The sequence below is a fragment of the Lepidochelys kempii genome, chromosome 2 (genome assembly GCF_965140285.1).
Source record: "Lepidochelys kempii isolate rLepKem1 chromosome 2, rLepKem1.hap1, whole genome shotgun sequence".
In the NCBI taxonomy this organism is placed as follows: domain Eukaryota; kingdom Metazoa; phylum Chordata; order Testudines; family Cheloniidae; genus Lepidochelys; species Lepidochelys kempii.
In genome coordinates, this window is record NC_136381.1 from 41,740,018 (window position 1) to 41,762,656 (window position 22,639).

Consider the following 22,639-nt stretch of genomic DNA (forward strand, 5'->3'; position numbering starts at 1 on the left):
GACGCTTAATTAATGTTTTTAGATCACTTCGCATATCTGTGGCACTTGACAGTAGTTAGCGCTATTATTACTACAAATATGGGTACTCTGTGAAGTTCCACAATTTAAGGGAAAGGATAAATGAGTGATACAATATTCAATCATACTCCCATGTAAAAGAAAATAGCTTAGACTCCGAGAAGCAGGAGTGCAGTAGTCTGAACCAGGAGTGGGTGGAAAACAAAAATCCTGTTTTGTGAAAAATTTTGCGGTTTCAGAATTTTGTTTCATTCCAATGCTGAATGAAAATGAGATCTTTTGAAATTTTTGTGAAAAAATATGAAAGACACTCACCTCAGAATAGCCAGTAGTTTGGTGGCTGGGGCACTCACCTGTCATGTGGGAGACCTAAGTTCAAGTCCCTACTCTACCTGATTCAGAACTGCAGCTTGAACCCACGTCTCCTGTATCCCAGGTGAGTGCTCTGGTCTAGAGAGTCAATCCCACCTGTTGGAGAGATCTTTCTCTCCTATTTATTTGTATAATTAAATATTAATTGGGCCAGAGAGTTGGTCCCTTCTCTGAATTAAGTAAACCTTCCAGACAAAAGAGCCAGCATTCTTTTGTGGATAAATTCCTGACTAGCTAAACCTAATCTAAACCTTCACCAGACGTAGTAATGAATGAATGTAAAAAGCACAAGTAGTAATGTTTTCACTGGGGTTTTCTGACTCAAAGGAGAAGGTGGATTTTAATACTGGGAACAGAAGCTACTCCTGAACTCTAATTAATACAGTAAGAAATTAAATTATAAGAAACTTAATTTTTTGGGTCACAAATTCGTATCGCTGACGTATTCCATGTTTTCTGTAATGCATTATGGAAACAAAATAGCCAAGTGTATTTTCAGAAAACTATGTAAATGAAATTGATAAAGTGTCAATACTTGACTGCTTGTTTCAATTGGATAACATCGGAAAAGCTGTTATAGTACGTTCAGATTGTTACAATATTGTCATATACCATAAGTGTTCATTTGAACAGTGAGAATACTGCAGACAAAGCGTGAAGCTTGCAAGATGTTTAAAACCTTCTCTCTGATACAGTATGATACAGTCTGAAGCAGCAGTTCTTTTAATGGAGTTAATTCTTTCAGTCCGTCTCTCAAGGGGAAAGCACCATACTTTGCACTGTGGGGGTACTTAGTGATTCGCTTAGCAGGTGGTTAAATGAAGCCAAGTTTCAGACAGCAAAGAAATAAACCAGCTAATGCTCCTAATGTTTAATGTTAAAGGTTAACTGAATTTCAATTGATGAAAATTGCTACGTAACAGCTAAGTTTAATTATTGAGTGGGTTAAATAGATTTGAATCTTAAGACCCTCCCCCCCATACAGTTTCTCTCATCATGCACCTCACAAACAGGTGAATTCCTCTATATTCCCAATGCTTCCCCTTCAGCCCCTCTGATGCTCCAATCACAGACAACAGCTGGGGTTCCAGATATTTCTACATACCCATTCACACCTCTGCAACCAGGGGCATGACCACAGATGTAGGTGGTAAAGGCTGTGTTAGATGGCAGCGTTGGTGGTTGGGCACTGTCCCAATCTGTCAGGGACACATGGAAACAGACAATATGGGGTGGAGGGAGGAATTCATCAGCCAGTAACAACCCCATGGCTGAGGGAAAACTCTCTCTTTTCTTTGCAGTGTATTGGTCCCTAGAAAAATCCATCTCTTTATAAAAAGGGATCTTTCTTCCCAAATATGCCAAAGCATATTTTACCATGACAGCATTTCTGCCCCTTTATATTTTCTAAACATGCACCAGATATACTGGGAAATTCTCATATGTCAATGACTATACAGATACACAGATCATCTAGATCTGAAGTCCAGGAGCAGTGGTACATATGCACAGACTTTCAGAAGAAAGGGAGATGAAGTGGCATGGTTATTGACCATTGGCAGCTCTTACCCATCCCCCAAGTTAGCATATGTTTATGCTGCTGTAAAATCTATACAGTTAGAGCCTAGGATCAGGGATGTGTAAATTACAGGGTTACAACAGTTTGACATGCCACTTAGTAACTTGTGCATGGAACAGAAACATGAGCAGCTGGTGACCCGGCCCTTGGGGAGGCTAGCCCCCAGCCCCGCTCTTTCAGTCTGAGGCCTCTCCCCTTCTGCCCCGCCCTTCCCCGCAGGAGCCCAAAGCACACTGACCATGGGCCCCGGCGTCGGACAGCCAGGCAGCATGATCACAGTGCCCCCTACCTGGAGCACCAGGTGGCGCAGATGCAGCGCCCCCAGCCCTGGAGCACCAGGTGGCCGAGTCAGAGCACTGGGCGGGCAGCACGGCCCTTGTGCCAGCCTCCCCGAGTCCCCGCGGCACGTTGCCCAACCCCAGCCAGCCTGGGCCAGGGCAGAGTGCCGGGAATTGCAGGAGTAGGCCTGGGGGCGGAGCATGGGAGGGGCTACGCCAGGCTGTTCGGGGAAGCATAGCCTCCCCTAGAGTGACCGGATGTCGCAATACAATCGGAACTGTCCTAATATTTAACTCTTTGTCCTGACCAATGTGCAATCAGGATGCCATTTGTCCTGATATTGTAGGGTTGCTGGCTCCACGCAGCTCCCTCGAAGTGGTGACATCTCCCTCTGGGTCCTAGGTGCGGGAATAGCCAAGGGGGCTCTGCATGCTGCCCCTGCCATGAGCGCCAGCTGGAACCACAGCCAATGGGAGCTGCAGGGGCAGTGCCCTTCAGACGAGGCTCTGTACAGAGCGGCCTGGCCGCGCCTCTTTCTAGGACCCAGAGGGAGATATTGTTACTTCTGGGGAACCACCTGAGTTAAGTGCCTCCTAGAGCCCATACCCCACACCTCAACCCCTGCCCCAACCCTGAGCCCCCTCCTGCACCCAAACTCCCTCCCAGAGTCAGCACCCCAAACCCCCAGCTCCAGCCCTGAGAACCCCCCGCCTTGCGGTGGGGGCCGGACCTGGAGCTGTGCACCACCTACCTGTGGCTTGCGGAGGGGGCTGGAGCTGGGGTTGTGTGCCTGTGACCTGCAGCTTGTGGCGGGGGCCAGAGCTGTATGCCCCTGACCTGCGGCTTGCTGGGAGGGCCGGAGCCGGGCCCGCGACCTGCAGCTTGCAGCATCCCCTGCCCCCATGTGCGTCCCCCACCCCCATGGCTCCGGTGGGGGCTGTGAGCCTGTGGCTGTCCCCCCCATGTGTCCTGATATTTTACTCCTGTGCTCTGGTCACCCTAGCCTCCCATGAGTAGAAACAGTGCAACTAAGATCTGAGCCCTAAGCAAACAACATTTCCCCAAAGTAAGAGGCATATGCTCCACAGCCCACTGCAGTACCTATCAACCTTCCACAAGGTTAGGAGAAGAGAGAAGCCAGAAAGATTCCAAAACTATCTGACATGTATCATTCCAGTATCACAAATAGACAACAAAGTACTTTAGACGTAAACCAGCATAAAGAGAAAGTTTTTGTTTTGTTTTTAAATACCAAAACCAAAAATATCTTCTGCTATTATTCAAGTGTTGAAAACATGGTAAAAGCTCAGTTAGTCTCAGATCCTTCAAGCCTATAGCCTGGCTGTTAGGATGCTCACCTGGGAGAGGGGAGATCTGAGTTCAAGTCTCTGCTCCAGAGTTGAGATTCAAACCTGGGTCTCCCATATCTGGGCAAATACCTTAACCACTGGCTAAAGTTATACAGGGACAGAATGGTACACACATGGCTAAAGGTTATAAGGGGACATACACACAGTTTGCTGGCCCTGAAAAACTTTTCCCCAGCTGAAGCTATCACATCAAATTTGCAAATACTTTCTGTCAACCCGAAAATGCATTTTTTGGCAAATAAACTATTTGTTCAAAAAGTTTTGTCCTGCTCCAGTTTCAAGTCACAGTACTTTTGCAAAAAGATTGCTACTTGTACGAAGCTCAGAAGTGTCACTGAGAGTAAATGTAGAACCTATTTCTCAAATACATTTACAGGGCTTTGTCCTTCACTAGATTTTAGTGCATCATCACCTTTTGGTCTTTGAATGCTGAATCCCCACAGAATAAATTTATTGAAAACAATTAAATTTTTTAAATGAAATTAAATAAGAACAAGTGAGAAGTGGGCTGAATTTCAAAGGGATATTTTTGTTCTGGGGTCCTATGTTAGAATAAAGCTGAGGGAATTCTCTACTATTTTTAAACCACTGGTATAGGAAAGATTAATATAAATTGTAAAGCCTAAAAGAAGATTTTAGGCCTGTTGTCCCATGCATAATCTAAATCTTTATTAAACTGATGCTTAAACACACATTCTGTCCTAATTCTTTGGTTAGTCTTTAAATATTTACACATTTCCTCTCTAACAAATATTACTCAAGAAAAAGATTTTTTAAAAATGTTGTCAAACATCAAATAGAGCTACAACCAGAATTTAAGAAGTAACAGCATACAGAAACAACCAGGCCAACTCAGCCACTTTGTCTATGACTTCATCCAGCATTCTTACCTGGTACTCCATTTCTCACCCAATAATCAGTGTCTGTTTCACCACCATTTTCATAAATATTTGTAACATTGATAGGCTGCAGCAGCTGCATAATCTCCTTCAGGATGGCACGAGCTTTATCACTGCCTGTAAAAGCCAGGCCCATCGGCATGAAGGTACCTGAATCAGACTCCATGACGATGTCAAAGTTGGAGATGTTACCCTGAACACATAAGAAAAGAACATTTTAATATTTATTTGCAGACTATTTTTGTAAGAATCCAATATTTGCCATTAGCTACATGTTACTGACAGAGCATGCAATACCAAAAAATTAAAGAGAATGCAGACAAGATATATATATATATATATATATGTATATGAACTATATAAAGCAGAAAGCCTCATTCCTCGTATATGAATTGCTGATAAGTCTCTCCTTCCTGAGGAAACATAAAACATAAAACTGAATGCATCCGATGAAGTGAGCTGTAGCTCACAAAAGCTTATGCTCAAATAAATTTGTTAGTCTCTAAGGTGCCACAAGTACTGCTTTTCTTTTTGCGAACACAGACTAACACGGCTGCTACTCTGAAACCTGTCATAAAACAGAAGGCTTTCACAAAATAGCCCATCTGGTGGCACAAACTCATTGCACTACTAACTAGACCTCTTAATAACCTGACCCTGATGAGACAGTTTAGAACTAGTTATACCTGAACTGTCTTGAAGGCATCTAACAGAACACACTCAATCCTCACAAGTTAGAGGTTTTGCTTCTATGCACATGTCTGGGAAATTCATGACAGCATAAGTAAGTGTTATTGGGCAGTGCTTCCCATGAATAATAGACCCATGCGAAATTGACTCACTGGTAACTATGAAAATGATCTCACACAAATATTACCAGCAATGAATGTTCAAAACCTGTCACCCTGGTGCCACAGGTTTCCTGAAGTTCAGCAACAGAATGTGCTGTGCATGCTCAATGTACTATTTTTAATTGCCTTATCTTGGTTCTTTCAAGATCTAAGTATTTCAGATGTGGCAAAAATAGGAGTTCCTAATTCAGGAATAGGTAGGCTAAAAGTTTTAAAAGAAAAGTCTTTGAGATATCTGAACACACGGAAGTGTCTGAAAAGCAACTTAAATAAAGACTAAGGGCTTGGCTACGCTTGCAGATGTAGAGCGCTGGGAGTTAAACCAGCCTTCAGAGACCGCAGCAAGGAAAACGCTGCCATGTGTTTACACTGTCAGCTGCAAGTGCACTGGCGTGGCCACGTTAGCAGCTCTTGCAACGCCACAAAGAGCAGTGCATTGTGGGAGCTATTCTAGTGTGCAAGCGGCTGCAGCGTGCTTTTCAAATGTGGGTGGGTGGGTGGAGCGTGACAGGGAGTGTGTTGTGTGTATGTGGGGGGAGAGACAGTGTGTTTTGGGAGGCAGAGTGTGTGTCAGCGTGCTGTCTTGTAAGTTCAGACAGCAGCAGACCCCCTTTTTCCCCCTGCCTCTCTCTCTGACACACACTCACAGCAGCAGCATTCCACAGTAAGGGTTTGCTTTGTCCCGGAACAGATAAGCAGCCAGCTGTCAGAAACAGAGCTTTGAAAGGGGATATCCGCATGCCTGCAGCAGAGTTCAAAAGAATGAGACGAGTGGCCACATGACTTCAGGGGATTATGGGACGTTTCCGGAGGCCAATCACAGCACACTAACGCAACACGTCGTCCACACTGACACCCGGGCGTTTCAGCTGGGGCGCAGCAAGTTCTATGCTTCTCATGGAGGTGGATTACCAGGAGCGCTCCAGCTGCAGAGTCCAGGCGCTCTACGTGCCTTGCCAGCGTGGACACCTCAGGAGTTAGGGTGCCCGGGCCTGATTTAATGCGCTCTAACTTGCAAGTGTAGCCAAGCCCTAAGTCACCTCCCCAACTGTTGGACAACAAAATGGCTAAACAAATTAAGATATTTTTGAAAATAATTAACTTCTTGGCTGAGTTGAAAAGCCTGAAAGGTTTCATTCTAGAAAGGTAAAAAAGTTACAAGTAACTGGGAACAGAGAATTAGAATGGAAGTGTCCTCTCAACCCTATCTCCAGTGCAATGGCATAGGTCATGGGTTCTCACTCTGGGGTCACGACAACCCTCCCTTTCCTTATGGCAAAATGAGAAGAAGGACCAGAAAGTGCATTCTGTTGCAACGTGCTAAAGCATTGGAAAGGCTGAAAACCATGGGTATAGTTGATAGAATGTGTAAGACACTAAGCTTTAAATTTCGGGCCGGGTTAGCTGCCAGAGATAGTATGAGAGTGTGTTCAGGACAGCATTAAAACATTTCAGTCCCCTGGGGCATGAACACAGATGTACAAGGTGTCACAGTTCCAGGGTGATTGCACCTGTATTCCCTCTCTGTGGTCTGCTCCAGGAGTGCCCAATCAGGTCTCAGGCCTTAAGCCATCAACTGTCTCTGGTCCCACTCCTTTCTGACCAGAGTTTTAAGGCTGCACATCCCCCTGTCGTACACAGTGATATCCTCAGCAGCTCTGACGTATCCAGCCCCCTGCTCTTTACTTTCACTGCCAGAACAATGACAGGGTTTTTACCAGTGACCACACAGCTCTTAGAAAGCAAAGTACATTTATTTTTAAGGCAAAAGCGTCACAGAAAAAACATATAAAAATGATAAAAGGATGTAAATGCTCACTAAACATACCAGGACTCTCCCATCTTCTACATGGGAAGTCTGTTAGGTCAAAGTCTTTCCAATCCTTCTGCAAGGGTTGGAGCCACCCTACAACCAAAGGTCCTGTTTGCTGAACCAAAAGGAAGGCCCTGAGTCTGTTTAAACTCAGCCTTTTATACCAAAAGTCTTTCTTTATCCTCCAGCCTCCTGAAAACAGTTAAAACCAGACCCTCCTGCTCTTTTCCAGCAGGAGAAGCTTCAAAAGATGGAGAATCTACATAGCCAGGCTTGGGATTTTGCATTAATCACCTCTTAGTGATCCCAGATCCCGCTGGATCCCCCACCCCACCCCCAGTGATCCAAGATAGCACAGGAAACCACCCCTATTTCCACCCCAAAGTGAGCCAGGAAAACACAGATACATTTGTATTGGTACAAAGGACTATTCTACCAGCTCAAACTGTGCAGCTCATCTCAGTATAATGGCTTTTTGAGGCTTTCATGCTTTCTATGTACAATACAATATGGTCCCCAAAGATACCGCATGTGGCTGCAATATCTGTCACACAAGAGTTGCCAGTTAAAAGACAATATTTGCTACAGTAACCACATTTCTCTTCTGTATTAGGTGTAGGAGGGAAAAATCTAGGTATCATTCATACCACCAAACTGGCAAATGCCAATGTTTTAATGCTGACCATTGTATCCTATTTGGCCTGGAACAGAAGCATTTCAAACACTGGCTCTTGAGCAGCTCCGCTGGATGCCTGTGAAGCATTGGCTATGTCTTCAAAACAATAACTCTGCTCAAAACAGTACTCATGTTTAGGGCCCTACCAAATTCATGGTCCACTTTGGTCAGCCATAGGATTTTTAAAATCATAAATATAATGATTTCAGCTATTTAAATCTGCAATTTCTTGGTGTTGAAATTGTAGGGGTCCTGACCCAAAAAGGAATGGGGGTGGGGGGGGGGGGGATGGTGCAAGGTTATTGTGTGGGGGGGGGAGGGGGGGAAGGTTGTGGTACAGTTATCCTTACTTCTGCACTGTGCTGGCGGCGTCACTGCCTTCAGAGCTGGGCAGCTGGAGAGCAACGGCTGATGGCCTGGTATGGCATTGCCACCCTTACTTCTGCGCTGCTGCCTGCAGAGCTGGGCCCTTGATCAGCAGCTGCCACTCATTGGCTGCCCAGCTCTGCAGGCAGCGGCGCAGAAGTAAAGGGTGGCATGGTATCGTATTGCCACCCTTACTTCTGCACTGCTGCTGGCGGGGCACTGCCTTCAGAGCTGGGCATCTGGCCAACAGCCACCACTGTCCGGCCACCCAGATCTGAAGGCAGTGCAGAAGTAAGGATGACAATACCGCAACTCCCCTAAAATTACCTTGTGATACCACCCCCCCCACAACTCCCTTTTGGGTCAGGACCCCCAATTTAAGAAATGCTGGTGTCCCCCCGTGAAATCTGTATCATATAGGGTAAAAGCACACAAAAGAACAGATTTCATGAGGGGAGACCAGATTTCATGGTCTGTGACACGTTTTTCATGGCTGTGAATTTGGTAGGGCCCTACTCATGTTATAATGGGTTTCTAGTGCAGTAAGAGTGATCAATAGCATGTAAATGAATTGAGACAGACTATCTGTGGTTGGCAGAGTGAAGTGTTGGTGGGAATGGAAGAAAGGATATGGGGAAAAAGATTATCTGAAAGGCAAAATTGGCCACACCAAGCAAACTTCAATATATCAGCAACACGCGTGTGCAGAAAAGACCAGTTAACCATTGTAGAATTATTTTATAAGTAACAATATGGCATTCTTCAATTATTTTCTATTTATATAAATGTTCACATATGTTTTCAATATTAAACTGACAAAATGAACCACCCACAGTACACAACACTGCCTTTTCCCTCCTCGTTTATATTGTAACTGTTTAAATATTAGCACATGCAGGAGGGGTATGAAAACAGAATGTCTTTGCACAGAGAAACCAGATCGGGATGGGGGTGGGGAGGAAGAAACAGGCCACAAAGGTTAGAACTGCTCTTTCTCCTTTTTAAAGCATTTTGCCCATTAGAATGTAATGAGTAATTACAAGTATATGCATAGTGGATTTAGAAAACAACAGTAATGTAGGCTCCCCAAGAGGTGGTCTGGGCTGATTTCACCACACCAACTTTAGCATTTGTAATAAGATACTAAGGTTCCTATGTATGAGGGAAGAAATATGTTTCATGTAAGACTATCCTTTATTTCCTTTAGCTGGTGCAGAGATAAGAGGCTGAGGCTGCATTTTGTTCTCATATGTAAACTGTTGACTATAACTGTAGGATTACAGAATAACTGTGGTCTCAGCTGTTCCCTCCACCTCTCCCTGTGCTAAAAATTTAATTCATATGCAAGCTTATTAAAAACTCAGGCCACTGAGATAATCACTTTTGTCAGGGACCAATGTATTTGCTGCAACTCGCAATAATGCAACATACTTAATGGTATAATTCTCACCATGGTACACAGCACAGAGAATTAAATGAAACACACTGGCCCTTGTTAATGGGAGTTGCCTGCTTAACTCTCTGCACACCAAGGACATTTATCCTTTACATTCCTGTGACTTGATCCTATCCACAAACCATATTTAGTACAGGATGAATCTGCCACAAAAGAGGTAACTTTTTTCTGGCTTATTATGTCGATTTCTTACACTGAAACTTTGAAATGCATCAACTTAGAGTTTATTGCTTGCATATGCAAATAGACTGATCCCTGCCAGTATTTTCCCAACTTTATTTTTAAATATGTATTCCTATCAACCAAAGCTAAAACACATTTTAAGCATATATCCCCTCCTCCCTTTCAACCCATAAGGCAAGTAGCTAAAACCATGAAATCACAGCCAAGTCCTTTCAATCTATAAAAGGAACCAAAACATCTGGATCTCATGAGTCTATGAAGGTATTGATTCTGTCAGAAAGGTAACAAGCCCCACTAAGGCTAGGAACTGGGAATCTTAGTCAGCCAGGAAGCCAACTGTTTAGTTAAAAAAAACCTTAATACTTAACAGGGATAATGATGCTTGGTCAGGCATAAGACTCAAACCATGTTCCCAAAGTCTCATGACTTTGAGTCACTGAATTTCCTCTTTCAGAGCTGCAGCACTGGGAGACCAAAACTCCCAGATTAAACAGGGGTCGGGGGGACCAAGCTGTTCTAAAAGGCTTTGGCAGCATTTGGGCTATTTAAAATACACTTATCTCCTTTCTATAAATCTGAGAATCTTAAAGATAATTTGGAAGAAAGAAAGAAAGAAAGAGTCCAATGGCTTAGCTGTTATTGACTGGTTCTACCACCAGTCCGAATTAGAAGACTCACCGCTTTACAAGGAAAGCACTAAAATGTTCTTTTATGACAAAATATTGCCTTTGATTTGCAGGCTACATATATGTTCCAGTATATGGGACGTGATGTGAGTTTGGCAGTCTCCCTCAAGATTTCTGTTACTGAATTACGCTTAGCATTAGGAAACACCTACACTTGTATGTCAGGATTTGATCCTAAGCAATTTGGAGCTAAATATAGTATTGCAATAACCGTCTTATACCAGATATAGTCAAATGAAAATCACCTCAGTCAAGTAACTATATACAACACTACAGGTTTATTAGCCTGGTAACTCAGAGTACGGAAAATGTGGTAGGAAAATATGCTAAAAGCCTAAGTGTGTAACTTGCAGGTAAAAAAGAAAACAAGAAAACTAATTAGATTATTTTTAAAACTCATATATCACTATAATGTCAATTTGAGTTGCTATTTTTAGCCAAGCTCAGTTAATAAAGCAAAATGGCATACATGGAAACTGAAGAAAAAATTCAGAACAGCTGTTAGGAAGTAGAGATGAGCTGGTCTCAGAATACAGTAGCTGGCAACCACAAGTACAAAAGCACAATTCATACTCCAAAAAAGCGAGAACTGCAAAAGTACAGGGAAGTGTGACTGGGAAAATTTCCACACAAGTGACCCTGTTATTAAATGGGAGAACCTTACTGTGAGGCACTGTACAGGGAGGATTCTTTGCCCCTCTCAACAGTCAGGTGAAAGATTTTTCTGTTGCACTTAGTTTGACCTATGTTTTGTACCTCTAGACCAGTGGTTCTCAACCTATTTATCACTGTGGGCCGCATATTGCCTGGGCCACAGATTAAGAACCACAGTGTGCTCCCCACCCCCTCCCACAGATCCCTACGTTCAGAGCTTCCCACCCAGAAATCCCTCCACGAAGTGGAGCCCTGGGCAGGGGGCTGGGTGGCAGGAACCCCGGACCCCTCTGTGCAGGTCCAGGCAGCAGCCCTGACCCTGGACCCGGCTGTGAGGTAGGGCAGCCAGGCGGCAGCCCAGATCCCGACCTCGTGGGGTTGGCAGCCCCAGACCCTGGACCCCACCGTGCGAGGATGGCTGACAGCCCCGGGCCCCAGACACCTGCTGTGTGGGGCTGGGCAGAAGACCTAACCTCAGATGCTGCGGGGCCAAGTGGCAGTCCCAAACCCGGACCTCTGCTGTACATGGCTAGACGGCAGCCCTGGACCCCTGCTGTGTGGGGCCAGCTGGCAGCCCTGATCCCAGCCCCCCAACATGCTAGGCTGGGCAGCCCACACCCTGCTGCCCTGGGCAGCTAGGAACCCGGAACCTGCCGCACAACCCAACAGCCTTTAGCACCCAGCTGGTCTGCAGCTGTGTGCTAATTGGGCCACATGTGGCCCACGGGACATGGGTTGAGAACTACTGCTCTAGATCAGCAGTTCTCAAACTATGGGCAGGCCTCCCCAGGGAGGCGTGGGAATGTGTCAAGGGAGGCGTGAGCTGTGTGCCCTCTGAACCCCACAGTCCCAGCCTGGAACACCTTCCTGCACCCCAAATCCCTCATCCCCGACCCCACACCAGATCCTGCTCCCCCAGCTGAAGCCCTCACCCCCTACACCCCAAATCCCTCCCCAGCCCGGAGCCCCCTCCCGCACCCTGAACCCTTCATTTCTGGCCCCACCCCAGAACCCACCCCCCCAGCCCAGAGCCCATACCCCCTCCCAAACCCAAAACCCCTGCCTCATCTTGGAGCCCCTCCCATATACCAAACCCCTTGGCTCCACCTTCCAGCCCAGAGCCCTCTCCTGCACTCCAGACCCCTCATTCCTGGCCCCATTCCAGAGCCTGTCCCCTCAGCCGGCACCCTCACCCCCTCCAATACCCCAATCCCCTGAGCCAGCCCAGTGAAAATGAGAGAGTGAGTGAGGGTGGGGAGAGCGAGCGACAGAGGGAGGGGGGATGGAGTGAGAGGGGGCAGGACCTCAGAGAAGGGGCGGGGCAGGGGGGAGGCCTCAGAGGAGGGCCAAGGAAGGGAGTGGGGCAAGGGTGTTCAGTTTTGTGTGAATAAAAAGTTGGCAACCCTAATCTTTCCTCCATAGAATTCAGTGACAAAACTCCCATTGACTTGAATAAGGTCCAGATTTCCCCTATAATCTTTTTCTTAATTATTACCATTTTGCTTGGTGAACACAAATTACCAATATGTCTATGTGTTTTGTAAGCACACTATTGTTTCTCTCAGTTTGGCAACCCTCACAGACAATACAATTTGTTGTTATGTGTTTTGAGTGTCAGTCTCAATTGATATAAACGGCAAAAGGAAAAGGAGATAGCGTTAAGAACAGCAACATGCTACATACAGTAACCCTGAGATTATCCATGGCCTTATTTGTGGCCATTTTTTCTCTTTTGACCATTTTAGTAGAGTAGAGAGTTTTGCCAGTGAGATATTTTTTTATTCAGACCTGGATACTTATTATATGCAAGCCCCTTTATTGTGCGGGAGTAGAAATAGTCAACATTTTCTGAATGTTATTTTTTCAATCACTGGCCTTTTTACAAACATTTTCTTCCAAAATACTGTCAACATTATTAATGTTTTTCAATGTAAAAAATTGTGGCTTTTTCATGTTACCCCCAAATTTTTATTCAAAACATCGAACTGGTTACCAATTTTTTAAATTTCCTAAATCATGGGTTTTTAATCAATGAAAATTTTGGTAACATTTTAAATAATATTTTTAATAAAATTAATTGATTTTTTGGAACAATTGAAAACAAACAATACTTTAACATTTCCTAATCTTTTGCAAAAATAGACTTTCATTATTCAATTAGTTCTGCTCATGAGCCAATGCAGTAAAATGAAACTAAAGTATTGAGGAAAAACAAAGTAGGAGCAAATAGAACATGTGTTCCTTTTCAGCTCTGTCATCTCAGACCCCTTTCTACAGGTGGAGTCTGTCTATCCCTTTCTCTCTTCGTTAGCAAACAGACAAACTTTGGCTCTTTCCACAGTCTGTCCCCAACTTCTGGACAAAGGAGCTCTGAAGTAACTGTAAAGCAGCCCATGTCTCCCAGTGACAAGATGGTAGCCAAAGCTGTGGAAAAATCAATGGCAGAATCGGTTTTTCAAACATTGTAAATGCTTATCCGATGCACATCCCAGTAGTAGCTCTACATCACCCTGCTTGTAACTTGGGGCAGAAAGCCATCCATCCTCAAAAGCTGTCTCCGTGTTAACTCCAGTGAGCCTCTGGATGGGAGAGCAGGAGAGGAAGACTTGATGGTTCCTCCAAGGAGCCAGGGTGTGTTGGCAGCTGCAGACTGTGGAAGCTGAAGAGGGATCAACAGGCTGCTTGTACACACTTTGAGGCTGTCCTCCTTGCAGCTTAGGTTTATGAACAATAAACAAATTGAGCACATATTCCCTATTAAATGTTCATTATATTTATGTTCTACTGGGCAATGCTCTCCAGGGGCCAATAGATACAGTCTACTAGGTATTACTCATATTTTTAAGTGTTTGTCAGGGGTACCCAGGAAAGGGCACTCATATAGTTAGTACAAGTCCCACTAAAGTGGTACAATAAGAAGCCTATGGGACAGATTCTCCAGTCTGCCAAGTTTATCTTGAGGCACTTGTGCGCAAAGTGAATTTAAAGCATACATAGGCTTGCACTAGAGAATACCCCAGGTTTAGGTGGATTCTCTACCCGTCCAAAGCTAGCTGAGGTGGCTTCTGCTACCCAGAGTAAAGGGAGGGAAAAGGTGTATCACAGCGTAGAGGAGTGGGGAGGTGGGGGAAGGGCAGGTCAGAGGAAAGGAGGGGAGGGGAGGGAAGGAGGCACGGTGGAGTGAAGTTCTACTAAACCTGATTCCTCACTGGCTTTGAGTACCTGAGGGGCATTTTGCCAGCAATGTAAATTAAAACTGCCCACATGCTGCTTAATTTATGCTGGGACTATGCAGCTGACAATCATACAGCCACGACTGGCTCCTTGTCAGTCCTCATTTGGGTACAGTGGAGAAACAATCTCTTTTTGTGTTTTATAAAAGCCTGCTTTTCCATTAATGTCTCCTTTGGAAAAAAAATCACAATTTAATATTAAGAAATGTATATTATAACTCACTAAAATCACTGTTATGCAAATATAATTGTTCATGTAATTATATCTACATTCAACTCATTAGCACAATAAGTGATAGTAATAAATATTAACTGTGATTGTAGAGAATTAAGTAGAAGTGGCTTTTTCTTTTTTGCATCTTTATGTGTGAGTTTCAGAGTAGCAGCCGTGTTAGTCTGTATTCGCAAAAAGAAAAGGAGTACTTGTGGCACCTTAGAGACTAACAAATTTATTTGAGCATAAGCTTTCATGAGCTACAGCTCACTTCATCGATGCAGCTCACGAAAGCTTACGCTCAAATAAATTTGTTAGTCTCTAAGGTGCCAGAAGTACTCCTTTTCTTTTTATGTGTGAGTATTTTTTCTTATCCGTTTCTTCCATTCTCATCCTGATGACTCACAAACGAATGCTTAAATAGAGATATCAAACTGATCTCCCTAATTCAGATCTCCATGTTACATTATTTGCCTAAAACATATAGGACAATATAAGTGAGAGGGAGGTCATACCATTGCCAAAATAAGCACTCAAGAAACAATTAGCTGAAGCCTGAGGCATAAAACCTATTTGTCTTTCATTCTTATCTTTTTTCCTCTCCTGAACTATTATCTTCTCCTTTACTGCAGCAGCCATGTATTGATAGAAAAAAACTCTTCCAATTCATTTTAAAAAAAGTCACCCTACCTGTTTTTACAGGTACAGAACCACAACAAACACACACTTCTATGCAACAAGATATGAAATAACATGCTCATTGCGAATCCATAGCACACTCATCCTGCTTTCTTAATGAAAGGAAACATCTCGTAAGCAGGGGTTATTAGATTCTTAGAGTTTTCATCAAATACCTAAAAGGAGAAATCCTATTATCCTCATCTCAGCAGCAAGAGAGAGCAATCCTCCTTACTCTCAAGCCATATGATTCCCTTGTGAGCGTGCATGCAAATAAGGACCAAATTTCAGATATCAAAGTTTTGAAATTTTCTGTTAGCAGAAATAACCAAGTAGGGCAAAAGATGAAATCTTTTTTCTAGTAAGTAGAAAAGTAAATCAAAATAAGTTGTTCCCATTAGTATCTTTGATACAGTTGAGTCTTAATCTAAACGTTACAACCATGCATTACGGGCTAAATAGTTTTACATTACTTAACTAGAGATAGCAATACTACTACAAAGAGTTATTGTAAGAAAATTTTCTTTAAGAGGATTTGAGTTAAATTTACACTTGATGTAATGCTTCCAATGATTTCAATGGAATTACAAGAGTATGAATTTGGCCTATTGTCTCTTAATTGTAATTTTCTGAATTTTCCAGTTGTAGAGATTGTATTCAGTGTTGTTGTAGCCAGGTTGGTCTAAGAGGATATTAGAGAGACAAGGTAGGTAGGAAAAACAATTATTTGTAAGCCCAAAAGCTTGTCTCTCTCACCAACACAGGTTAGTCCAATAAAAGATATGACCGCATCCACCTGGTCTCTCTAATTGCAGAGATACTTAGTTTCCCTTGGAGTTTTCATCTATTCCTAAATAAATATCTTCATCCAGCAGCAGAATCATAGAATCTCAGGGTTGGAAGGGACCTCAGGAGGTCATCTAGTCCAACCCCCTGCTCAAAGCAGGACCACTCCCCAATTTTTGCCCCAGATCCCTAAATGGCCCCCTCAAGGATTGAACTCACAACCTTGGGTTTAGCAGGCCAATGCTCAAACCACTATGATTTGCCACTCATGTTTTCTTAAATTTATCTACAGAAAGAGCCACAATATGGGTGCTGATAACCCTTCTTATGACAAGTTCCTTCCTCTTAGCCTATGGAATTGGGAAAGAATAGCAGTATTTGTGATGTTTTGTGTTTTTAGAATTTTTTTTTATTATTTGTATAAAACCTAGGGGCTATACAATCAGGGCCCCAGTGCATTAGACACTGCACAAACACTAAACTCCAGTCCCTGCCCCGAAGACTTAGGGCCTGTGATGGGGTGCGACTTATCACTGTGCTGCCTCCTGCTGGCTGTCCAGGGAATTAGTGCTGCACCCTCTCTTGGTGGTGTCTCGCCCGCTGTCACCTCCATTCCTGGACCCACATCACTCCCAAGACCACGGCGTCCACGTCAGTGGCCCTGCCCTCCCACTGTGCCACACTCTATGTTCCCCTCCTTCTGGGGGGACCTGCAGTCTACTGTCCGGCCACTCCCTTCAGTGGCAAACTGCAGTCCACTGTCCAGTCACTTCCTTCAGTGGCTCCAGCACCCTCTTTGCCCTTGCATCAGGGCCTCAGTCTGCAGATCCCTGTAGCCTGCCTGGAGCTGCCTTTAGCTCTCTGGGTCTCTGCCTCAGTGCTCTGTCCAGGGTGCTTTCTGCCCTTTGCCTGCAAGGAAGCCAGTCCTCCTCCCTTCTCAAGCTCCAGAAAGTGATTGAAATGCTCTGTCCTGCATTCCTTCTTATATGTGCCAGACCGGCCCTGATTGGCTGCTCCTATAAGCTCTTCTGTGATTCGCTGCCTCCTGCACAGCCTCCCTAGGGCTGCTTTTAACTCCTTTTCTGCCAGTGTGGGACAGATGCCCCATCACAGGGCCTGATTCTCATTTACACCACAACTGCCAGAGTAAAGGGGCCTCAGTGAAAATGAAAATCCGGCTCTTTAAGATCTAGGAATCAGTCTCAACTTAAATGTAGCAACTAAAAGCAATGACCATTTCAGCTGGTAATACTTTTATGAGCAATGGTGCTGGTGATTCAGTATGCAGACATCTACCCTTTGAGTCAATACTGACCAAGTGCCTTAGTATGGTGTTGGAAGGGGACACTGCACTGTTGGAGGTATTGTTTTTCAGAGGCAACACCTGACCAGCTATATTCATATATTAAATATGCTGTGGCAGTTAACCCTGGTGTCCTGGCCAAAACCTTAGGGATGCTGTGATGGGACTTAGCCCTATCACCTATTAAAAAATATTCAAAAGCCCTGAGGTATGAGGATGCACAGGGAGTGCATCCTCCTGTGAAGGAGGCCCTGAGGTAGGGTCAGTTAAGAATACAAGAGCCCAAGAGGTATGGAAGAGTGGTTAGACCAGCAAAGAAAGGAGAAGCTTGGAGGATCTAGGGAGAAGCCAGAGAATCAAAGGGAGGCTGAGTTAAACACAAGCTGTGGGGAAGCAGCACATCGGGCTTGGAGGTAGGAAGTAGCCAAGGGAACCAGTAGCATATCTGAAAAAGCAGACCTAGCTCCTTAATACAGGGTCCCTAGGCCACAACTCAGAATAGAGGGTTCCCCTGAGGAAGGGGCATGCCAGCCCAAGAGAAGAAATATTGAACTAGGGTGGAACTGAAGACTGTCCCCAAAGGACAAGTCAAGGAATAGCTGGGGGTGCGGGGGGAGGCGCTTTTGTGTTAGGATGCTTTGTGAACTTTCAAGTTGGACCTTTCTGTTATTCTGGAAGGGGACTGAACTTTGTGAGACTTGGCCAGTAGAGTGAGTCACAGAAGACCCAGTGAGAGACATGGGCTTATAGGCGGTGCCAAAACAAGGACCTCCAGTATCATCACACCCTGACACAAGAGGGCACGACAGGTGATGAGTACACTACTTTGCAGTCGCCATTAGGTCAGCGTGCAAAGGGAGTGAGAGACCCTCTCCATAGAGCACCAAATAGCCTGTACACCCCGTCATTAATGCATCTAGTGCGCAGATACTGCAATAATGGGTGCCACATAAATACTTAAGAGTGTTACAAATAAAACTGTACATAGGTCTATGAGTTACTTACTACTAAAACATTATCTCCCTAGTAGCTATATCATCTTTATTCTGTTGCTACATCAACTATGTCAGAACTGTACGATTCCCGCTATAGTAATGTCACCCTTCAAGGGTCTATCTGCCAGAAAATAAATATTCTTGGAACCGAAAACTAAATTGACAAAGCAAAAAAAGTAATCTATTCAATTCCATTTTATGCAGCTAAACTGTACATACAGAATCTTTAAAATCATACATCTACAGTACTTATACTTGTTCAGCTCTGTTATCTTCATTATTCTACCCTGCCACATGGGAATAGTGCATTTGCACTCACACAAACACATTTCAATTTCAAAGAAAACCATGTCCTGTTCTGTGCTGACTTACAGCACCTTTAAAATATTTCTTTTATTTGACTTTTAATCATAACCACCAAGAAGTAGTTCATGCTATCATAATCCTATTGTCCGAAATCAGCACAATAAATCATTAAAAGGCTAAGATATTTTTCATGTTCAAATAGAATGTACAGAATTAATCTGCTTTATTTGGTTACTATGTATAATGAGGATTTCTTGTAGCTAAATTATCAAGAAGGGGAAAAATAAATACAAATGAGGACATGATTCTTACTTATTTTTTCCAATTAAGTATTAAATGCATATTAGGTTAAACTGTGCAGTCTTCATAAAACAACATCCAGAGCTGAACCGCACTGGCATAACAAAAATTAACATAATTTTTTCTGCCAAATTAAAAGTGAGTTAGGTATCATTCACCCCCTTTATTTACTAATTTGATTATTAAATGTAATCATTGATAATATTTCTCAATCTACACCTAAAACCAAACAAGACTAGCCACAGCAAACAAGCACAGACCTCTTGGCAAAGCATGGGAACAGAATGACATGATTCCATATAGTGGTAACATTTCTTTTTTAAGAGACTACTAGGCTAGCCCTGGCAGATCCTATTCTCTTTATAGAGTGAAAATGGGTGATAACTTCACCATCTGTTTTGGCAATGTTCCCTTTACCAGCATCATGCATACAGTACAGTGTGTCTGCTGTGTCTCCATCTCCTGCATACATAAATTTTTGTAAAGGATTTATATAAAAATCTTGTTATATAGTCTCCTGTTTTGTTACATCTTAGTCCATCTGAACACCGTAGCGTCAGTGATCAATCCAGCATTTAAGAGACACTATCTCCTCCAATTATACCACAGCAAGCCTGTCCAAGTGTCCTCTTTGACATATCTACCGAGGGCTTGTCTACATGGGGAGTTTAATTCACAGTAAGCTACTGTTTGTCAACAAAACTGTGTAGTTTAGACATGGCCTCACTCATGTTACTGAAGGTTAAACCACCCCCTTCCCATGTTGACAAGCCTTGAGAAGTCTAAAATGTCCTAATAGCGTTGATATAATAGGTGCGTAGGAATCCACATTATCCAATGCCTATTTTAAAGCATACTAGTAAAGAAGCAAATTGGGACCCACTCCCTCTGTTCCTTATATGGCACCATAGTGATGTTAACTCAAGCCACTATATCATTGCTTTCCACTACATACAATCTGATTTAATTCCATTTATTTTTTCACAGTGAATTTTTAATTCTGTGCCTCCCTCTCAAAATGAAACTTCCAGTTATTTGTTCTTTTAAGTTAAATAATGTTATGAGCTAAGTGAAACCTTGTTATGGGCTGAATTAAAACCTCATTCACATAGATGTGTGAATGAATCCCCCATTTAAGACAGCTGTAAGAGACAGTTAAGGGGCCACACCTCAAACAAAAATTTTTAGGATCTACCCAGAAAGTAGGTCAGTGGTGGTGGGTTCAGGTGTGAAGAGGCGGGTGCAGAGGGGAGAGAACACACAGAAAACTGAAAAAGAGATAGACCGAAGGAGTTGCTGAAATCACAGTGGCTGACTAGAAGAAACCTGGGAAGTGGTTTTTGAGCAAGCTGAAAACAGTGCAAGTTGAAAAGAGTGCTCTTGGTGCTGTGAGCAAAAAGAAGCTGTTTCCTGCTATTTGATTCCTTCTGTGTTCAGAGACACAAGACTTTGTGCATTCTTTTTAAATAAACAAGACTTCATCAGAAAAAATACCAGACTCCATCTACTTCTACATCCCCTGAGCCCTGAAATTCAACTAGCTGCTGGGATCAAAAAGGGGCAGAGAGGTGTCAAGAGAGGGATCCAGCTTCCAGGGAGACAGAATGTGAGCTGGTATTCCTGTTGACCGAAAATGGAACAAATAATGGAGATGCTTGCAAAAATCCAATATGGCCAGTGGGATTTAAAACAAGATCTAAAACAAGAGCTGGTGAATTTTCAAAAGGAATTCAGACAAGACCTGCAACAAAAGCTGGAGATGTCCTGGAAAAGGCTCAGAGAGGATTTGTAGGCTGAGATGAGATCTATGTTGGAGCAACAACTACAAAGTACCTGGACAGATTGGGAAACCCAGCTGCAAAATACTCAGGCTGGGACAGTAAAATGGATTCATGAGGTGACCAGCAAATTATCTCAGTCATACACCAGAAAAACTGGAGACGAAGCACGTTTCAACCAACTTGGAACTTGCTAACAGAGATGAGCTGCAGCAAGGACTTATGGAGCTAAAAACTCAGATACATAAGGAATTCAAAGAGTCGATGATCACAGTGGATGGCAGCTACCTGGATGATTAATTGACCCAATCAGATGATTAGGGTTAGGACTGGACATTAACAACAGTTTTCTACCTCCTTTGTTACTCACAGAGGCCCAGAGGGGAGAGGTCAGGCTGTCCCAGCTCAAATAATGCAAAATCCCACTCACTATCTTTAAGGGAAAAACTCCCTGGAGGTTATTTGGTTCAATTCAGTGTTCTACAGTAGCTCAAATGAATGGCTGGGAAGAAGGACTAAAACAGGAGGGGTTACTAGCAGCCAACGTTGGTGGCCCAGCTCTGACTGTACTGCAGAGCTTACCACCAGAAACGAGACTGAGTTATCCAGATCCAGTACAAGCCCTTGACATGCAATTTGGAGTTAGTCATCGATCTAAGCTGTCAGGGGCACAGCTAAAAACTAGAATGAGAGGACAGAAGAAAACCCACCTGAACTGGCTGACGACTGGCAGAGACTTGTGTTCCTGTCATACCCAGATACCATCAAGGCCTTTCAGGATAAACTGTCCTCTGTCTAGCGCTAGCAACAAAAATGATAAAAGGTTAAGAAAACTGGGCACATTTAGTCTTGAGAAAAGAAGACTGAGAGGAGACCTGACAACAGTCTTCGAATATGTTAAGAGCGGTTATAAAAAATATGGTGATCAATTGTTCTCTATGTGCAATGAAGGTAGGAAAACAAGTACTTGGCTTAATCTGCAGCAAGGGAGATTTAGGTTAGATATTAGGAAAAATGTTCTAACTACATGGGTAGTTAAGTTCTGGAACAGGCTTCCAAGAGAGGTTGTGGAATCTTGATCACTGGAAGTTTTTAAGAACAGGTTGGACAACACCTGTCAGGATTGGTCTAGGTTTACTGGGGCCTGCCTCAGTGCAGGAGGCTGGACTTGATGGCCTCTTGAGGTCCCTTCCAGCCCTACATTCTATGATTCTAACAGTTCTGTTAAAAGCTGGTTGTGACAGTCTGTACCTCTAAGTTCATTCCTTTTACAGACTCTGTTAAATTTTTTACAAGTTGCATTTTACCTTTTACTTCCTTGTAACCAATTCTGACTTGTATGCCTCATAATTTGTAGTCACTTAAAATCTGTCTTTCTCTAGTTAATAAATTTGTTTTGTTGTTTTATCTAAACCAGTGTGTTTAGATTGAAGTATTTAGGAAACGTCATTTGGGATAACAAGATTTGTGAATATCATTTTCTATTAATAAAATGACAGACTTTATATGAGCTTGTATTGTCCAGGAGGGTGCTGGGCAGTACAAGACGCATATTTCTGGGGGAAGTCTGAGACTGGGAGTTTGCTGGTGTTTCCCTGCAGTGTAATTCATGGGTGGCTGGCTATAGCACTCATACAGTATAGCTGGGAGTGATTTACATTACATACAGCAGACCAGTGTAAAAGGCACTGCAGGCTGGAGAACTGAGGGGACACAACTATCAGTCCATATTGTACCTGAGGTAATATCACGCTAGTACCCTCCCACAAGTGTCTAGAGAAAGCCTCCCTCCCAGTTCAGGAAACAAGCTGAAGGGGCAAAGCTTGGAGGTTCGAGGATCAGTC

General features: G+C 43.6%; 1 protein-coding gene across 5 annotated transcripts in view; it reads right to left on the reverse strand.

Annotated features, from left to right (window-relative positions):
* CPQ (carboxypeptidase Q) overlaps positions 1-22,639 on the reverse strand; it is a 263,180-nt gene that overhangs the window by 38,466 nt on the left and 202,075 nt on the right. For 4 of the 5 annotated variants that reach the window (XM_073330508.2, XM_073330507.2, XM_073330509.2 and 1 more), the window contains exon 7: positions 4,509-4,710. The exons of the other annotated variant lie outside the window; for it this stretch is intronic. In XM_073330508.2, the coding sequence (XP_073186609.1) occupies positions 4,509-4,710 (202 nt within the window). The remainder of the gene's footprint in view (positions 1-4,508; positions 4,711-22,639) is intronic. 5 annotated transcript variants of the gene reach the window in all.